Consider the following 19975-nt stretch of genomic DNA (forward strand, 5'->3'; position numbering starts at 1 on the left):
TGTTCCATTGGATGCCACAAAATCCTGGTATTTATTTTACTTTAAACAAAAATACATATTCAATCTAGGCGACCTGTGTATTATTTTATAAAAAACATTATGAGCGTTTCCGAGTGAGATTGGGGGAGGCATTGGACGAAAAAAACCCTATCTGATTTTTAAATATGTCAAAAGGGGTGCCCAAAGGGGTCCTCTCAGACCTCAAAAATGGGGCGTTACCCTAAAATATTAGGGGTGAAAAATTGACACTAAATTTTTTAGATTTACTCTAAATATGGAACGGCTTACTTTAGAAAAACGGTATTAAACTGTTCTGTACTCAGTTTTTCACGCTGAACAACTTTGCTGTTGACACAAAAGTCGTAGGCTTAAGGAAATGTCAAGTTTTGGCAATTATTTAATTAAAGTCAAATTTTGACGATGAATTACCCCCCTCAAATTGCATGCACGCTGTGATTGCATGCAGGCTGAGATTGAATGCAGGCCTGAACTCGTGATCGCGAAATCGCGAACCCTGAGATCGTGTATCCTAAACTCGTGAGCCCTGAACTCGTGATCCCTGAACTCGTTTGCCCTGAACTCATTTGCCCTGAACTCGTATGCCCTGAACTCATTAGCCCTGAACTCGTGCGCTCTGAACTCGTTTGCCCTGAACTCGTGAACCCTGAACTCGTGAACACTGAACTCGTGTGCCCTTAACTCGTGTACCCTGAACTCGTGATCCCATAACTCGTGATCCCTAAACTCGTGATCTCTGAACTCGTTTTCCCTGAACTCGTTTGCCCCAAACTCATTAGCCCCAAACTCGTGAACCCTGAACTCGTGTACCCTGAAATTGTGTGCCCTGAACTCGTGATCCCATAACTCGTGATCCCTGAACTCGTGAGCCCTGAACTCGTGTCTCCTGAACTCGTGAACCCTGAACTCGTTTGCCCTGAACTCGTTTGCCCTGAACTCGTGAGCCCTGAACTCGTGTAACTTGAACTCGTGAGCCCTGAACTTGTGAGCCCCTGAACTCGTAAACCCTGAACTCGTGATCCCTGATCTCGTTTGCCCTGAACTCGTGAACCCTGAACTCGTGAACCTAATTGAAGCATAAATAAATTCTTCACCTAAGAAAGAACAAACTGTATGGAATTAATTTTAGATAGGACAATAATTTCCATCCTTTAAAATCTACAATTTTTTGTGCTTGATGAAGGACTATTAAAACTAAAACTTGTTTTATCTTATTATGATGTACACGGAATTCTGAATTCTCCTGTGAATTTTATTACGGGTCGAAGGAAAAAGTTTCGCCAGCGCAGTTTTGGGCCTACCGCAGTGCGAATATAAATTTGCAGGGCGGCAGTTGAGGTCGGCGAGGCAATCAAGCGCGGGTGCGGTTGGTTCAGATTCGAGATAGCGGCGGGAAATAAGGAGTCGTCGTGCACTGTGCTGCATTTCACCGGCCACACCACTTCTTCTCCTCAAGGCCCGTGTGTAAATTTTGCAGAAAAATGCGAGCCATTTGTCGTATACGTGGGCGGGGGATGCTCATGTTTTTTGTCTGCCATAAAGTTTGCCGCCTCCACTCCCCGAGCGCCCGCCGAGGTCTTTTTTATTTGACGCTCCAATTTTTGACGACCATAACACAGAGAACTGGAGCTGCAAAAGGAAACGGTGGCGCGAATGCGCCCCGGAGAGAATTCATTCGAGTCACGCCGCTTGAAAAGTAATTCGAGCTGTGAAGATCATGGTTTTGATCTCTTTAGCGCACGCAACAAGACTGTATCTTTCTCCTCTCGCGTGTGCGTCTCGTTCGCTCGATGCCACGACTGGATGAACAAATTTCAGCTTTCAGCTCGTCAGATGATGAGGCAAAGTTTAGCTCGATCATTGTTAATCCACGCACGGACTGCCTCTGCTGCGAAAATCTATGAAGCCAAAGCGTCGACCCGGAAATTCCATCGATTTCCCACCATTGGAAATTGCTCAAAACGTGTTTTATGCTTTAAATGGAGTAGGGCATGTAGATTTAGAAAATAATAATAAGATTTTTGCGCAGCTCTGAAATTATTAATTTAAATTCAATAAGAATTCTCTTTACAGTAAGTTTTCTTTCAAATATCAATTTAATTCGTAACATATTAGATTTATCAAACTAGATTATGAATTATTGATAAATTTCGAAACTCCGACTTTATTTTGCGATAGAAAAAAATTAAAAATGGTTAATCACTTTATTCTTACTGCAGTTTTAAGTCCAGTCCGTCCCTGCCCTTAGGAGCCTTTTGCAAAATTGCTCTTATTACAACCAGACCCTGTCATCAGTTACACGTGCGAGGGTGGGCTGCCAAACTGCGTGATTATTACATTTCTGATGGCGTATTAAATGTCGAGTATCATTTTGCAGCTCGCTGCGGGGCTTCAAACCTGCGTGTAACAAGCGCAGATGTGGAGCCAAATGAGGTTCAATGTTTTTAACAAGAAGCGTGACAGTGTCCTGAATTACCCAAATTAGCAAATTACGTCTTTCATATGATGAAACACCCATTTTCGGGCTTTGCGGACTGCCTGAAAACGCATGACGCGATTCCGTTCATTTCGTTTGAGCGCCTGCTAAATTTTATAGGCAACCCGCTGAACAGGCGAGGCCAACTGGTTGCGTAAATTTATTAATTTTATTTTGTTCTGAGCCATTGTATAAAAGAAAATCTGGTTTGTGTTAATTTTGTGGATAATCTGCATCTACTTTTTTAAAAGATGCTCTAAATTTCACCCTGACAAATTATCTTTGCGAATTAGTTTGTCATTCTGATTCTAAATATTATGCGAGAAAAAAAATTTTATTTTCACCATTATAACATTTTGAAATATTAATGAAGAAAATTAATTACATTTTAATTATTGAAATTTATTTGCAAATGAGGACATGAATGCATTTTATTGTGATAAATAAGACCATTTTAAGAATTTAAAATTATCAATATCTGCGGGTAATTATTAATTCTAGTTTAAAAATTTTTCTTTTATTGATTCAAAATAATTCTCTTAACCATCAATTCAGGAGCTAAACTTTGTTGGAATTTTGAAAGAGATAAAATGAACCTCTTGCAATAACACGTGTTTTATGTTTATGGCAAACTTTTCAAAGCAATGAATAAAATCATCCTCACGCAATTATACGGTGGCTCACATTCAACCAAATTTAATGGTGGCGTACGGCGTTCATCTGAATATATTTTTACAAAGAAAAGAAGGGTTGCCGCACGTGGCGGCACAAAACGCAAGCCTTGGAAGTTTACATTTCGGAGTGAAGTGCTGGCGAATATAATTTGAGTCGTGCAACTCCTGACGTGCTTTCTCTCTCTCTCTCTCTCTTTGCCAAGGAGTGAAAAGAATAAGTTTGTGCCAAGACTGCTTGGCACAGCGAGTGCCGGGGAGCGAAATGCAGCGATTCAGCAAAAGCGAGCGAGTGACGTTTGCACGTTCATAAAGTTGAAATATCACACGCGGTGGATAGTGGAATACTTTATTATGAGAAGCGGCGCGAGAGCTCACACTTTGCTGAGAGTAATACATTTGGTCGGATGATCCACCTCTCGGAGTAAAGCTCGAAAATGAAAAGGACGCCCCACCGAGTTGCGGGGTGAAAGTCGTAATTCAAAAGCAGGGCTGGAATAAATTGGAAAAGCCCTTTCGCACCTTGCAGAAAAGGCTAGTGATTGATTCAAGAGTTGTACCAAATTATCTGTGAAATTTGATCGATTGCTTTCCCCCCGATTTCAGGGACAACTTTGAATCTCAACGATATTCAGTTTACGGAGAGAAAACTTTTGAAAAGGGAGAATCGGTTGGAGATGAGTGCGTTCTTCAGTAAAATCAAAGCACGGTTCTGGTGAGCCGCGCGGAGATAATGGGCAGAGGGGAGTGTGTCTGCGTGTAGTGTTATTGCAACCTAAAATATATATTTGCATAAGTGAGCGAGATAGAGAGAGAAATGGTTTTGTATGTGTGCTGACAGTCGGACCATCCATATAACAAAGCCCCTTTCCCCTTTGTCGCAGGCGCTGATGTATCAATATAAGGGCTCGATATATCTATGCATACATTTTGTATCGCGACGAGCACTCCTCTTATAGCTTTCATCTCTGCGCCTAAAATAATAACTTCTGGATAAATAATATCGAAGAAAGAGAGAAAAAGTAGTCGGTCCATTCATCACACGCCGACGGGCCTGACTGAGCGAGAAAGCGTCACATCAACCATTAGGCACACACAGGACATGAAATATGCATCAAAATTTGCTTTCTGACTGCCAGAGCAAACCAGCAAACCTGCGCGGTGACGGTACGTTTTTACCGTTGGACGGGAAAATTGGAAAAAAATCTTCAAGTATTTACTATTTTCTCTTTAGGAAACTCTTTATATCAAAATTCAGCATAAAAATTTATTAACTTCGAAGAATACTAAAATTAGTGAATTAGAATTATCTAAAATTATATTAAAAAAATAAAGCACAAATTTTTGTTGACGTCATAGTTAAGAAGAGATTATCGCAAATGAATTTGGGACAAAAATTTGAAGGCGAGATGAAAAAAATTCTTATATCGGGACAGCGGGATAAATTTTAACCCTTTATCCTGTGATATTATTTATTTTTTATACCGAGAGACATAAGAGATAAGTTTATTGAATCTCCCCCATATTAGTAAGCAGAGCGCTCACATCAGCTCCACAGAGATGGGAAGAGCCAAGCCGAGTCGCTGCTGACCAATGCAAATAAAGGAGTAAAACTAACTCTCCACGGCCCTGCCTCCGGCTATTGCTCTCTGTCACATCAACCCTTTATGCTCCCCACGTGCTGCGCCCCAGTGCTGGCTCTCTCTCTCTCTCTTTCATCAAAACCCTAATACGACCCTGCCGAGCGCTCCACCAGGAATAAATCACAATAAATGACGGTGTGCGCGCACCGTCTCGCCCAGACTGCAAAAATGCCCTGCAAACCAAATAGACGTAGCTGGACAGAGCCATTTCTGCTAATGGAACGACCACTCTGGAAGTGGTTTGCCATTCCTATTTGTTTCAATTGCAGTCATTTATCAAACTCGAAGTCTTGACTGCAATATTAAAAAGATGCAATAAAGAATAAATTGTTTTAGGTTCTCCGATGAGCAAAATGATTTTATGGAAAATAATTCTTTTTTGATCAACTTGTATATTTTTTTTATTTAAATATTATTCAAAAATTATAATTGCAATTTTCAGCCTTTTAATCTATGACAAGAAAAGAATTTAGTGATTTGAAGTATGTCCCCCTTTCCTGCCAAACTGGATAATAATTGGTCTACCTTTCAGCTGGTATCCATTAATGGTATTGAGCGCTTTTTCTGCTGTTTCGGCATCTTGATTTTAAAAATAATTCACATTAGCATTTTTTTTGCAAATTGCAAAATATCTTTTTACCTGGAAATGTGATGAAAGCTTGTCCCTTCATTTTTCCACCCATCAGTCTGTACACTATGGCAGGTCCCTCTTTTATTTCAAAATGACCAAACAGTGCTGTGAGGTCATTTTCAGAAACTGCTGCTGCCAAATTTTTTACAAACAAAATCTGAAAAGGAAAAACTTGCATTATTAAAATAGAGTAGCTTAGAAATTTATTTTACATTGCAAGGAGTTCCTTTTTCGTAATTTTGAAATTTAGGTATTTTCCTGATTTCTGCAACATCTCCGACTCTATCATTCTTAATAACTTCTAGAGAAACCAAGCTTGTCTGGTTTGGTGCCACATAAGAAGTTCCAGGCAAAATTTTTCCTTGCGCTCCCACTTTTGAGTCCTCAATTATGGCATTGCGCCCCAAAAAAACAGTTTTGCCATCTTTTATGGTGTAGTATGATTGAGGTGCACAAGTTTTAATAACAATTTCCTTATTTAGTTTAGGATTTTTGTAACGCTTTTGTTGCTTTTTATCCCACTGAGACTCTCCTAAACAAATAATAGAGATTTAAAATTTATAAATTGTAATATATTCACAAACAAATTACCGTCTTTAAGAAATGTAATTTGCTCTGGTTCACTTTCTTTTAAGAATGGCTTAAGAGAGTCCACGTTTTTTATGTATTCTATATCTCTTGACATCTGATTCTCTTCGTCATACCGGGGATCATTTAATGGCAAGTCACTTGTTGATGTCAAATCAGTTTCGACTGGCCCAGGACTGAATAATATTTAATATTAGTAATAATAAAATAGATCATTAGCAATGATAGTGAATGTAACAACCAAGAGAATTCAGCTGGACCACCGAGTTTTCCAAGAATATAATTGATCTTTCGTTCAAGGGCTGCAGGGTCTACTTTGCAGTGTTTGCTTTTGACAAACTGCTTTCCTTTCTTCAAGTCCCACAGAAACTCGATTTCATCTGGCAGGAAACCATTTGACAATAGAGTTTTCTCATCATCCAAACGTTTCGACGTAGCTGAGAATACCACAAGCGAAGTGGATCCTGCTGGCAGATGAGAAACAGACAGAACATCCGAACGGCTCTGGACAAAATTTTGCTTCAATGACAGCTGCCTAATACATTTAATTCAATTAGGATTTGCAAGAAAATTTTACTTTTTTTCTGTTACTCTGCCAACGAAGTTTGTTTTGACGACTGTTTTTGAGCAAGCTCTTTGACGAGCAGGGTAGCTTCCGACTCTTCAGGATCGGGAGCCTCGTCATCGTCCACACCCAAGTGCCTGTACTTCTTACTATTTCGATTTGTGACACTGGCCATGGCGGAAATTGATCTGAATTAAATAAACAAATTAATTTTGTACATAAATACAGACACTGTGAAAGCCATTTAAAAAAGATATTTCTAAATTTTTACCAAGTTATGTAAATGTTATGACGAGAAGTTCAATCTTCATATTGCTTTATATCTTGAAAATAATTTAACAAGCAGTTTTCTCATGCAGTCCTGCATCAAGTAACAAAACAAAGAATAAAATTTTAATTACATAATATATTACATCGTTTGTATGAAGTTTTGTTTACTTTTTACCAGCAGCCTTCTTGACCAGCAGCAGAGCAGTTTAACCAACCAATACAGACGGTCGTGCTTGCGAAAATTCAAGGATTGATAAATACAAATAAAAATTTTTATAATTCAAAACAAAGAACAAAGAAAAAATTAATTTTTTTCTTTTATTTGGAAATGATGAAATGAAACATTTTAATGTGAGGTGCGTGAAAATTTAAAAATTAATCGAAAAATTACGTTCGCGCTGCTTTGAGAAACTTCGCGCGGTTTGTAGCTTTGCTTATTTCATAGCCAACATGACAAAAATATTTCAAACTAATGAATAATGCATTTTTTTGTTCATACTTCCCAAATAACAAAACCTTAAACTCTTAATGAACTTAATATTTTGTTTTTATTATACATGCGCTATAATTATCTTTATAATTAAAAATGGTATAGGTCACATCATTTGTTTATATTGGCAACAGAAAGGTCAGAAAATAATGATGGCGGAAATTTTCTGTCAAAGCAGCTAGAGAACCCGTATGTAGCCGAGCTGTGGTAATCTGAATTTTCCTCGTCGTATCTGCTGTGAATAACGCCCGAATTAATCCGCAGGAGATCCTTGCGAACTGCTGCTCCACCGCATCGACGATGTTATAGTTTGCGCGAGCAAACTGTGAAGATTTCGTATCGAATCAGGCGGAGAGACTTGTCAGTGGTACAAGATGGCTTCCGGGACAAATGTTGAGGCAGTCGTTGATAATGGGGACTCTGGCGAAGGGACGTCGACGAACACGAGGAAAAAGCCGAGAGAGTCGACGGGCGACGAGAGCGACGAAGACGGTAATCCCGATTTCCCAACCTTTCCTCGCCCATTCCTCGGTCAAAGTCCACGGCTCAGGTGGGCGTGGTGGAGTTTTTGACAGCACACAAGTTTCCGTCAGATTCCCCAATATTTGCTTTTGAAATTATTATCGAAAAATAAATTTCCTGCCTTCTCCAGCCAACCAAGGCAAATCTAAATATTGTGTGTATAAATCGGATCAAATAATGAATTTCTCTGTTATGCTGTGTTAATCGATACGTACGCATGCCGAAGAACGAGGAAGCAAAAATAATGCGCCCTTGAATTATTGGAATTATTATGTATTCGTTTATGGACGGATTAATTAATTAAGTCCACTGGGGCTTGTATCATTCTTACCAAAGAGTTGATTATTCTGAATTCTGGTTTTACTTTGCAGAAAAGGAAAAGGAAGGACAAGACAGACTCATGTCGTTGGACGGCACAGGAACAAAATTTGGCGGTGGAGCGCTGGGAATCCAAAGAAATAAATCAGAACGAGAACGAAAGATCGGCCATCGAAGAGTGGGAGTTGGTGGAGAAATAACTTACAAAAAAGTAATAAATATTGCTGGAGTTTATCTGCGGTAACCTTAATTCTATTCCTCTCCCAGATCCAAACCACGCAAATCATGGGTTCCATCCAACTAGGAATCCAGCATGCAATCGGCGGCCTAGCGTCGAAGCCAGAGCGTGATTTGCTCATGCAAGACTTTATGACAGTGGAAACTACTAATTTCCCGAGCGAAGGATCGAATCACACGCCAGCACACCATTACTCGGAATTCAAGTTCAAAACCTATGCCCCAATAGCGTTTAGGTACTTTAGGGACTTGTTTGGCATCCAGCCAGACGACTTTTTGGTAACCTTGCCTGTTCGATTTGTATTTTCAAGTTTTGAATTTGGATTTCTTGTTTAGATATCCCTTTGTAACTCTCCGTTGAGAGCGTTGTCTAATCCAGGTGCTAGTGGCAGTATTTTCTACCTCACCACAGATGATGAGTTCATCATCAAAACTGTTCAACACAAAGAGGGTGAATTTCTGCAAAAACTTCTTCCTGGATATTACATGGTTTGTGATTTTTTAGATTTTATTTTCATTTCACAATAATCGCTTGATTTTTTTTGCAGAATCTGAATCAGAATCCCCGGACGCTGTTGCCAAAATTCTTTGGGCTCTACTGTTACCAATGTAATTCAAAAAACGTCCGACTTGTAGTGATGAATAATTTGCTTCCATCGTGGGTTAAAATGCATCAGAAATATGACTTGAAAGGTTCAACTTATAAAAGAAAGGTTGGTTCTTAAATCTTTAAAAAGAGAAAATTAATTTACTTGATGTTTTTCCTCAGGCATCAAAATCGGAAAGGTTAAAAAAGTCACCCACATACAAAGATCTGGATTTCATGGAGCACCATCCGGATGGAATATACCTGGAGGCTGACACGTACAGCGCACTGATAAAGACAATACAGAGGGACTGCCGAGTGCTTGAAAGTTTCAAGATCATGGACTACAGCTTGCTAGTTGGCATCCACAATCTCGATCAAGCCTCGAGAGAAAAAATTGTAAGTATCACTAAATCTTACAAATCTTCAATGAAATAAATGCCTAATCGCTTTCAAAAAATCAGGAGCAGAAAAATGAAGAGAAGCTCGCAGCTGAAAAGTCCAAAGCGGAAAAAGTAGATTCCGACGAAGAACCTGCCGTGTCAGTGGCTGCTCCTAGTGGCACTTCTTTGAATAGAAGTAGATCCATAAATCGACAGAGACTGGTTGCCCATTCCACAGCTATGGAGAGCATTCAGGCCGAGAGTGAGCCAATCGACGAAGAGGAAGATGTCCCGTCAGTATTTTTGCCCAATTACTGAAATATTTTACGCTTCCGTTTAATTAATATAAACATAAACTGTTCTAGGCCTGGTGGTATCCCAGCTAGAAACGCAAAGGGAGAGCGTCTCCTTTTGTATTTAGGCGTTATTGACATTCTTCAAAGCTACCGGCTACAAAAGAAACTAGAGCACACTTTCAAATCAATAATCCATGATGGTGTAAGTAGTTTTTTCCTTCATTCAATCTGGTAGTTGTCGGAATACAATTCTTTGCTTTTCAGGATACGGTATCTGTCCATAGACCAGGCTTCTATGCACAGCGATTCCAAGATTTCATGGCAAGGACGGTCTTCACCAAGATTCAGTCTCGTGAGTATTTGTTAATAGAATTCTTATTTGACTGGATAAAGATACTCTTGTTTATCTCCACTCTTCTTGTATAAACACATAGCTTCTAAAATGCAGTAATAATATAGCTTTGATAATAAGCTATGGTGGCTAGTGAACTAGGCCTGGAAATCTGTAGAGCTCATGACATTAATCAATTAAGCATACTTCTATTTGACCGTACCGATGATGGCATCAAACATCAGTTACGAGATAAAGAAATTTTTTTTAATTTGAAAAAGAAATTGATTCACTTTAGTCAGTCAGTCAGGCAAACGGAAAATTGATTGGACCGTGATAAAGTTAATTATTGTTCCCAAGTCCCAACTCCATGCTGCTTGCTCAGAACAACCCCTATGTGGTGTCAACTCCTCATCCCCGTTGTGGGTTTGCCCTGATTCGATCATTACAGTTTGTCAATGGGGAACCGAGTTAATTGTGCTACTTCAATGTTGCTAGTCGTGGATAGACATTTGTTCATTCATTCAGTTCTCATTTCATATCCCCGATAATTTATTATATATCAAACCCACCATCTCATCAATTTTGATAAGACCTTGTAGGCATGTAATGGGATAATCACACATAGATTTTCTCTCTATACTTTTCCCCTCTCTCTCTTTCTCTTTGTAAGGGGCTCATTTACCAGGTATTGACTTTTTGTCTTGTCTATTTCTGCTACCTCTCTGGCCTTTCTATAGTGGACTTGCCTGCAATTAAGGGTAACCATCGCAAGTTCCGTACCCTCGTGACAAGCTATATAGGTAGGGATATTCAAATATAAGTATCTTCACATTACAATTTTTATCCAACCGTTTTGATTTTGCAACCAAGTCTCTCGATTGTTGTTGTTTGTGCCAATGCTCATAACAACAAGCAGTTTTGAGTTTCATTTCACCCTCTTTACTAATTTCCGCAAAACAAGACCCGTGTTATTTTTTTCATCAAATCTGAATTATATCAAAATTTTACCTTCTTTTTTTGTAAATTGGTATAAATTTTAAAATTTTACATATTATACAAAATTTTCCGTTTTTTTCTTCATTACTTTTTCAATGTTTGATGTTCTACTTTACTTTCTCTCTGGGTTCCTAGTTTTGGATGTTGGTGTTGGTGTACATTACTGGTGCATTATATTTTGAACAGATTTCTTACTAAATCGGAAGTTTTCATTCTACCTTTTAATTTTTTTAAATTTCGACAAAACATTTTTTACTCACGACCTCCTACAATTCATCCATGTAATATATTTGTTGAAAACTTTTAAAATTTTCACTTCTCTCAATTCACGTTCACAGCTTTAAAGGATATGTTAGGTACAGTATTCATCAAAATATAGAACAAATTTTTCAAAAGAAAAAAAAATTAGTAGCATTTAAAGAAAAGGAAAGTGGAATTGTCTAAATTCAGATACCTGTACCTGATGTCCAAAAACTTGTACTCTGGTATACAAAACCAAGCAGTGCGAGATTTGCAACTTTCCATTCTGTATTAGGAGGTTCAGTGATACTAGAATTAGACAAATTTTCTTTATTTGCGTGATTTTGGAACTAATACAAAAAAAATTTACACAACTAACGGCACGCTTCTTTCAAGACTTTTCTTTGGTTTGATTGAGCATGCAAATTTTCTCTTTCAATATCCACAATTTCCACACAAATTAAACTACTGAATTTTCTACCCCCATGATAAGGACAAACAAATATCCAAGTTTTTTACTCTGCCCTTGATGTTTTTTCGTGTTTTTTGATGTGCTTCACTGTTTGTTGGTCAACCCCATTACATGAGTTTCCTCTCCTCCCATAGCTTTGAAGCATTCCCCATCCAAGCGCAAGAGTCTGAACCAAGCGCAACAGCCCTTAAGTTTGGTTCAGCGAGTGTTGAACGCAAACAAAGCGGCGCAGGCCGGCGAGGACGCCGGGACGTCGGGCACGACCGCGGCCGAAATCACGCCTCCGTCTGAAGAAGTCAAAAGTCCGAGCGAGTCGACGAGCGCCGAAGCTGCGCCGGCGGCGCCAACTTCGAGCTCCGCGCCTGCCGAACAAGGTAAGGGGCCGAGACGGGTCGGCTTCAAGGAGCTGAAACGCCTCACCCCGGTAAAAATCGAGCCGACCAGCCTGATGATGGCCGATCATCAGCGGCCCGCTTTCTTGGAGACTCCGCTCTGAATTGATTGCATGCGGCTGACTCACTCTCGGCATGGATTTGGTTCATTCGACTTCTATAAACTAACCCCTAGTTGGAATGCTCTGTTTGTCTCTCATTTGGAGAGGAGTTTTGCATGTCTGACTGACTTTGTACTTATCGAGGAATATATCAATTAATTCATTCGGCGCGTCTCACACACGCACTCAATTATATTCTTTAATTTTTCTTCATAGATTCAAAATCTCCGCACTTCTGCTAAAACTACTTTTGGATTTAGTGTGTTCCATTTGTTGCGTAGTTTTTGAAGATAATATCGGCACTGAATCTGCCAATGCTAATTGATGATGGTTTTGTTATCGCAGCTTTTATAGTTCTTAATCTGTTGTTAAACGCTGTTTTGCTATTATTAGTGCTGTAGTATGCGATTATTTTTTAAGTTGGCACAAACAAAGCTCATCACATTTTCAGCACTAAACATTGAATTTTGCTGATCAGTTCTATAAAAATTATTATAAATTAATTTTTTTTCAATTTAAATAAACCTCTTGCTTGTGCCAGCTGTCTGATTCAAACAAGCACACTCATAATTGCATATTTTCTGATGTCACTACGCACAAATATTCCAAATTTCCTACATTCCGAGGTGTGGTTTCTTTTTGGGAGGATTTCATACTTTTGAAATTCACTCACCTGGGTTCAAAATTAACATTTCCCCCGCCAAAATTGCCAAATTTACTAACACACACTGTTGATTTTTTCCATTGGTGATTGATGATTGTGACATGATTTTTTTTTCTTGTCTGGATTTCCACAGGGCGTCCAACAAAAAGCGAAATGTCATGACCTCATGACACGAAAATTCCAATTCTCGCATTCCCCTCTTTTACTCTCGCAAACCACATTCTCTGAATTGTTATCGGTGATGGAAAGGCCTTAATTTGGTTGAAACAATAATAATTTATTATTCTCGTAATTACGATGTGTATCATAATTAGTACATAATTACTGCGCTGTTTCCTCGACTAACTGTTTACTACACCACGTGCCTTTCCTTGATAGAACTGTGCTAATCATTAGAGTATTTATTTTTGTATTAGTTGAAATTTTATATTTATATAAAATTACCTTCCGACATGAAATTGACATTATTAGACCATAGTTTATTATTATGTTGTTAAATATTTGTAGTTACGAATACAGAGAAATCTCAGAAAATATCATGTATAAAAAGAAATGCTATGATTTATTTCATTGTTTTTAGTCTGTCATCCTTTTTCATTTTGAATTTCAACAATTTTCTTTCTGCATGGCTTTTAGTCATTATTATGTCGTTTTGATTGATTTCACTCTTTGAAGTCGGTTTTGTGCTAAATTGGATACTACTTGGTGTGGTTAATTTTGGTGACCTTTCCATGCTACAACACGCTGCTTACAGGGCATCATGGGGCTTCAAGTCAGACAACGAGCAAACCTGGTGAGTTTCTATTTGCTTACGGATCAAACAAATCGCTTCACTTCCCAAAAACACCATTGAATGCACAAGCCTTTATAAGTGTTGTAAATTATTTTGTTTTGACATCAATATTTTTCGGTACCAAGTAAATGTTGGAAATTATTTTCGCTTCTTGTATGCAAGACCAAGTTACACGTAGAAGTTATAAAATTAAAGAAAAAAGAAGAAGTGTCAATGTTTCCCATCAATTATTTAGGCTGTGCTCTTCTTTGAGATGCTGCTTACTTCCAGATTTACTTAACACAAAAAAAAAATGGAGGTGGGAAATTCGGGTGCACCTTAATTTTTTTAATCAAACCTATTCTTCAAATTTGCATGTTTAAAACTGATGGGCACTTAGCTTCTGCTATAATGTAATAAGGCAACTGTCAAACTTAAAATGGAAATTATTTTTTAATCATTGTTCAGTAAAAGTATTTCCTGTATTTTATTTTTCATTAATGTTAGTATTTTTAAAAAAAAAAAGTATTGTAATGGTTAAAACTTCATCTGAATCACTTTGATATTATTTTTTTCCTTTTGAACTTTGAACATTAATTTTTTTATCATTTACAATTCTAAACTTTCCAATAGTCTGAAGAGATTGATACTCGAGGAGATGATCATGGAAATGAATAAGCCGGACTCGTCCACGTTGTAAAAAATTGTTTTTATTCAAAAACAAATGGCTCTACCAGTTTTGGTCACGATCTGCAACCCTTTTTCATGAGCAAGGAAAATAAAAAAAAATTAGCTAAATTGAAAAACAACCACATTTTGATTCAATTTCGCTGATTTTTTTGTATTTTTCTTGCTCATGAAATAGGGTCGCAGACCGTGACCGAAACTGGTAGAGCCGTTTTGTTTTTGAATAAAAACTATTTTTGCAGTGAGGAAAAAGCCCGATCTCTTCACTTCCATTTCCAATAGTCTTTTTTTAAATTTTATTTGCGAAAAAAGTAAATAAATTATTAACTGAATTTTCTTCTTTTTTTCAAACCCTTTTGCAAATAATTGTTTCAACGTCAAAATGTCAAAAGCAAATCTGGAAGTGCGCTTGCAAATTAACCCCCCTGATGATTCGCTTACGGGTCGGTTGCCTCTGACTAAACTCTCTGTTCTCTGTTGTCTCTCTCTCTCTTTCTCTCTTCTGTCTCTCTTTGACCCGGCTGAACCTCTAGCGAGTCCAGTGACACCCAGTCCCGTTCCAACCTCCCTCTACTCGGAATCTCCGGCTCCGACCGCCAGCTCGACGACGTCGTCGGCGCACAACTACCCTGCCGTGCTGAAGGACCGCGGGCCGCCGTCGCAGAAGGGCCGCGTGCCGCCGCCGGTGCCGCCGCGCTCGCCCAAGCAGCGCGGCGGCGGCCACCACATGGTGCAGCACCACTACCGTGGCGGAGGTGAATCCCCCTGCTCTCCCTCTCTAGGCGCGTGGTCGCCGCCCGCCCAGCACCACCACTGGGTCCAGACGCGACGCCACTCGACCCCCGGCCTGCTCGCCGTGCCCCCCACTAACAAGAGGCCCAAACCGGCTAACCAAAGCAGTCAGCAGCGCGACCTGCAGCCGCAAAACCACCACCAATCAAAATGCCACAACCACCACAACTATCTGTCCACAATTTACCCCAAAACGGACAAACTCTCCTCTGCCGCCGCTGCTGCTTTTGACGGCATGCTTAACGCCGCTGCTTTGCATAACCTTTTCCCCCGCAACAATCGCGCGCCCCCTGACAATGACTTGACCCCCACCGTCTACTACGTTTGACTTTTTATTCTTTTTAATTAGAGTTTAGGACCAATTTTTGGCTAGCAAACCCATTTTACTCATTCATTTTTTGACTGATACATTTTATTATTATTATTTTTTCATCATCTCTGCTGTGATTTCGAAGCGGTATTTTGTGATACAAGATCTTAACCAAATTCGAAGAAAAAAAAACAAACACTTTTTAAAAACTGCACCCCCGCCTATCTTAACTAACTCTCGAATGGAATGGATTGATTGATTTTAACCTCGGCTAACTAACTGCTTAGAACTGCCTGGTTTTTGACACACTGGAAGAAAAAAAATTTGCCAATTTTAATCCATGCCCCCAGAGCTCTCTCAATAACCCACACTGACACTTAGCTAGAGCTATTCTAGTTAGCCTTTGCAATCCTTTGCTGCTTGTAGGAAATACTGGGAGTTTGCATCTTTCATCAGAAGGCTATGGGAGTGGGACAGACGAAAATAGTAGTCATTCACCTAGACATGTGTCGATATCGGCCAGTCACGTCCTCGTCTCCAGATCGTCGGCGTACCACAGAGAGGACAACATTAGGTAAAGATAACACGTAAAATATAAAAACTGTTTTTAAACCTCTGAAAGTCGTAGACACCCACATTTTTTAACACAAAACCACAAGATATTTTTACACATTTACTAATTTCTGAACTGCAAATATCTTAATTTTTTACTCTTTGCATAAAAGTCTCCATTTTTTTAAAAAAATTTAATTATTATTTTGATCTTGTGCTTTTGTGAATATTTAAGCTTTTTATTTTTTTAAATATTTGAAATAAGTTTGTATTTATCTCATTTAATTTAATTGCATGGTAGTGCCAGAATTTTATCTTGCTTTAATTTAAGTTTTTTTTTTTTTACTTATTAATTATTTTTAGTTTTGCATTCTTCTTATTTTCTTTCTCCCCGCGCTTTAGGATACAAAGAATGGGAATCCTTACGCAACGAACCTATTCCAGTGTGAGCGAAATGACCAACAAGTCGTCCTCTCTGAGCGTCGAGTCAGCCGGATCTGGTCACCGTTCCAACATCACGTGGACGCCACCCGCCTCCGTCGAAGGCAGCACCCCCACCTGGACTGAAGGCACCCCCTCATTCACCGAGTCATCAAGCAGTGGAGATTTAGGTAATTTTGCCAAGTTTCCGATTTGCCTCAGAAAGTGATAATAAGTCTGTAGGGTTCTGTGATTTACCACTTTGTCTGTCATTGTCAGCAACATTTTTCTCAAATTGAACTAATCTAAATTAATGCTAAACATAAACAAATGTTTATCTTTCTCCAATTTCTGTAATTGAAATCTGCTTTAAAAATTGTGCAAAATTTTGTACCATCTAAAATTGCAAATTTATTAAATGCTATTTATCCCTCTAATGAATTATGAATTGAATTATTTGGTAAATTGCGAACTCTCTGCTTTGAGTGCATTGTACATGTTTTCTGACCGGTGGTCCCTGTTCTCGTTGTCAGACCACTTCCGAGGCAGTTTTCATTCCACATCGTCGAGAGGTTCGCGCAGCGGTCGAAGCAGCGCCGCTGGTACTGGGGTCTTTCCCATCAGTGTCTGCAGCCCAGTTGTATCAGATAACTCGACAACCCCCTCAATGTAGCTTTGTGGGAACAGCTAGCAAGAATGCTCAAGTGTCAGCCTCCCGACTCTATTTTCTTCTCTTTCGTTTTGGTTCTTTTCGAAATTAATGCATCTTTTAATTGGAATGCCATTTTCACCTTTTTACTGAATGCCTTTTTTTTATAAAAATCCAAATCTACTCTATCCTTTCGTTAATGCCATTAGCACATTTTAAATATTGCGCATCTTGCTAGCAAAATTGTTCGATTATAGAATTACTAAATAGAAGCCTGAACTTTTTCCCCCGTTTTTCCTCATAGGGCACACTGGCAATGCAGTCTTTTTATAGATGTTGAATTTCGGAATTGTGGTCTGATTTTTCTTTGCCTTTGGCAGGTTGTCCGACGACGCCAGCAAGGAGTTTAAATTTGAGTAGAGGTGGAAGCGAAGGAGGTGCACAAAGTGTTGCTGATTTTGAAGAATTGGATGATGACGTTGCTGAAATTGTAAGTGCCTAATTTGTTTGCAATTAACACAATTTTCTATATTTTTTTTTAAAATGAAACAAATCAAATTAACCTAAAGAAAGGAAAAATAATTAAATTGTTTTCAGTTTTTTCCACTTCCATTTCACAAAAACTACAAATTCGTGGCCAAAGAAATATATAATTCAAAAGATCTATTTGATTTGATTTGTTTCGTTTTCTCTGGTGTTGGTTTTGCTTTCTTCTAACAAGCTTCTGCCCTCTGTCTGCTCAGGGATACTACAGGGGTCGCGTGTGAAGATCGAATCCACTTCTACGGGCTTCCACTCCCTGCTTTGAACTAATAACGAGCGCATTCATTCTTTTTCCACCTAACCGACTAACAACCAGCAACAAACCTTAACAAAACAACATAAAAGACAACAAGTGCTGCCCACGCATTATACGAACGAACCCAGAGTCGGTAGCTGCCCTCATCAATAAACTTGCATTGCAATATTATAATTCCAGCCTCTCTACGCGTAGTACCATTACGATTAAATATAGACACACATTATAATGGATGAAAGAATGAAAGTAAAAAAAAAAAAAATATTCACATTACTAAATGACTGTTGATCTCATTGTATGGGATTCGCCGCTTATATAATGGATGTTAAATATTGGAGGTTGATTCAAATCTCTTTCTTGATTCGCGTGATGCGGACTCTTTCTTGTTTCCGATTCCAAGAGTTTGATATGCTTGATGATTATTTACGGTGTGTGACAATATTTTGAAATGCTCACTTTGACAATGCGGAAATCTTTTTTGATTCTCCCACGCGTATATAAATTAATTAAAAATATTTCCCAGCATAATAATTAACTCCCACAAATTAATATTGAAAATTATTACTGCTGCATATTGTATTAATCGAAATTTAAAAAAAAAGCAAAAAATATATTCACACTTGTTCCGCCATTGATCTCCGAGTAAATGTTGCTTCAAGCGCAGTCTGTATTGTTTTGTCCGAATTTTTTAATATATATAGAGACAAAATTGTGCCTATTTAAGTGTACTTGTCCGTTGGTTAAATGCTAGGGTCCACGAGCATTGTAAAAGTTTTTTTATTTCATCGTCTTTGATAAAAATTTCGCACATTGTTTTATGGGGCCACAGCTATTTTGATAAATATTCAACAAAAAGTAGAATTTTAATTTTTAGATTATCGTAGAAAATTAATTCTTAATTAAATTCCTTAAATTTTCGGGGCATTCTAAAAAGTTGTTAACCATCTGTAGTTAATCGTTATGACGGGACCTACAATAACTTGGGAACGCTTAGTGGACGTTTAGAATGATTCCTGTACGCAAGATAATAAATTTAAAAAAAACGATCCCCGAATGGAAAATGGAAGGTTGACTAATATGTATCGACGAAAATTAAACTAACTCTCTCGCATTGCTCTTTCTCTCACCCACCTTTTCCGTTGTCTGCCGTGGTGTTTGTTACATAATTAAAGTGCCATCGCCGCTTTTCTGGAAAAGTGTGATGAGAGCTCGTCTCTGTATAAAACATAGAGAAAAAATGCAGTGCTAAAAGTCAATGTTATATCCTCCAACGTGATGTTGTACCATATCTAAAATTAAGCATCTCTCCATGTTACAGTTCCCATGTTACCTTTCTCATTAGGGTCCAGAGATTAATTTTAAAATTGGTTTTAAAGTTGATTTAAAAAAAATATATATCCCATTTTTGTTTCATCCTTCAAGTTAAAATAATAATTGTAAATAATATTTTGAGGTTTTTTCTAACCTGTGAGAAAGCTTAGCGCTTTAGGGACAAAGTTACTGAAAATTAATGTGCGCCTAATTCTCTGAATAACTGTAAAAAGTGTCTCAAGTGATTATACGAGAAAATTGCTCTGTTAAATTAATTGATTTACCTTGTCAGTGTGTTCACGAACTGTTAACCAAAAATACAATAAAATTCAAGAAGATATACATACGAACTGAAGCACTCTTACTTCTTCTTAAGTTTGCATCTTCTTCACATTTTCCTGCACAAAAACTAACCTGCTAACTTTTTTCACTCAAATTTTCAATTAATTGGTATCATATTTATTTTTCCAGACCCATTTGTGAGAACAACAGGCCCATCCAGATTTTGACGTTGATTACTTTTATTTCCTTTCTCTGCCCCTGGAGGATGCCCTTTTTACCTTTTGTTTATTTATTTGATGTGGAATCGATTCGATCTCAGTCAAATCACGTTAATTATTATTATTTTTACCGATTGTCGCAGACTTTTTTTGTTGACTTTGAGAGCCCACCACATAATGTATCCTTATGTTTGTTGTTATTACGATGTAACAAAAATGAACTTTGACATTCATATCAAACAGTGAGAGAGACATCACATAAATTAAATGAGATTGTGCTCTCTACTTGT

At 38.2% G+C, this 19975-nt stretch overlaps 2 protein-coding genes across 11 annotated transcripts; one reads left to right on the top strand and one right to left on the bottom strand.

The window, feature by feature from the left end:
* Positions 1-5201: 5201 nt before the first annotated feature.
* On the bottom strand, positions 5202-7066 carry LOC132200413 (RNA-binding protein 41-like). Of its 2 annotated transcripts, XM_059625858.1 has the most exons (8): positions 7031-7066; positions 6864-6953; positions 6619-6780; positions 6269-6562; positions 6031-6203; positions 5652-5971; positions 5449-5596; positions 5202-5387 (listed from the first exon to the last, which is right to left on the bottom strand). In XM_059625858.1, exons 3-8 carry the CDS (start codon positions 6765-6767, stop codon positions 5278-5280), a joined length of 1194 nt encoding a protein of 397 aa, XP_059481841.1. In that variant the 5' UTR covers positions 6768-6780; positions 6864-6953; positions 7031-7066; the 3' UTR covers positions 5202-5277. The 2 variants fall into 2 exon arrangements, with proteins under 2 accessions (XP_059481841.1, XP_059481840.1); XM_059625857.1 differs by lacking the exon at positions 7031-7066 and having other exon boundaries at positions 6864-7024.
* A 418-nt stretch (positions 7067-7484) lies between these two features.
* On the top strand, positions 7485-19970 carry LOC132201638 (phosphatidylinositol 4-phosphate 5-kinase type-1 alpha). 9 transcript variants are annotated; one of them, XM_059627954.1, is made up of 19 exons: positions 7485-7559; positions 7617-7844; positions 8246-8403; positions 8460-8708; positions 8766-8918; positions 8978-9142; positions 9199-9414; positions 9480-9691; positions 9764-9896; positions 9959-10046; positions 10766-10828; positions 11871-12110; positions 13648-13686; positions 14886-15107; positions 15881-16028; positions 16409-16617; positions 16960-17028; positions 17456-17565; positions 19657-19970. In XM_059627954.1, exons 2-19 carry the CDS (start codon positions 7727-7729, stop codon positions 19666-19668), a joined length of 2604 nt encoding a protein of 867 aa, XP_059483937.1. In that variant the 5' UTR covers positions 7485-7559; positions 7617-7726; the 3' UTR covers positions 19669-19970. The 9 variants fall into 9 exon arrangements, with proteins under 9 accessions (XP_059483937.1, XP_059483939.1, XP_059483935.1 ...); XM_059627956.1 differs by lacking the exon at positions 19657-19970 and adding an exon at positions 17819-19621 and having other exon boundaries at positions 16451-16617; XM_059627952.1 differs by lacking the exon at positions 19657-19970 and adding an exon at positions 17819-19619.
* Positions 19971-19975: the final 5 nt, after the last annotated feature.

This window comes from Neocloeon triangulifer, unplaced genomic scaffold (genome assembly GCF_031216515.1).
Source record: "Neocloeon triangulifer isolate White Clay Creek 2 clone unplaced genomic scaffold, ASM3121651v1 ptg000014l, whole genome shotgun sequence".
In the NCBI taxonomy this organism is placed as follows: domain Eukaryota; kingdom Metazoa; phylum Arthropoda; class Insecta; order Ephemeroptera; family Baetidae; genus Neocloeon; species Neocloeon triangulifer.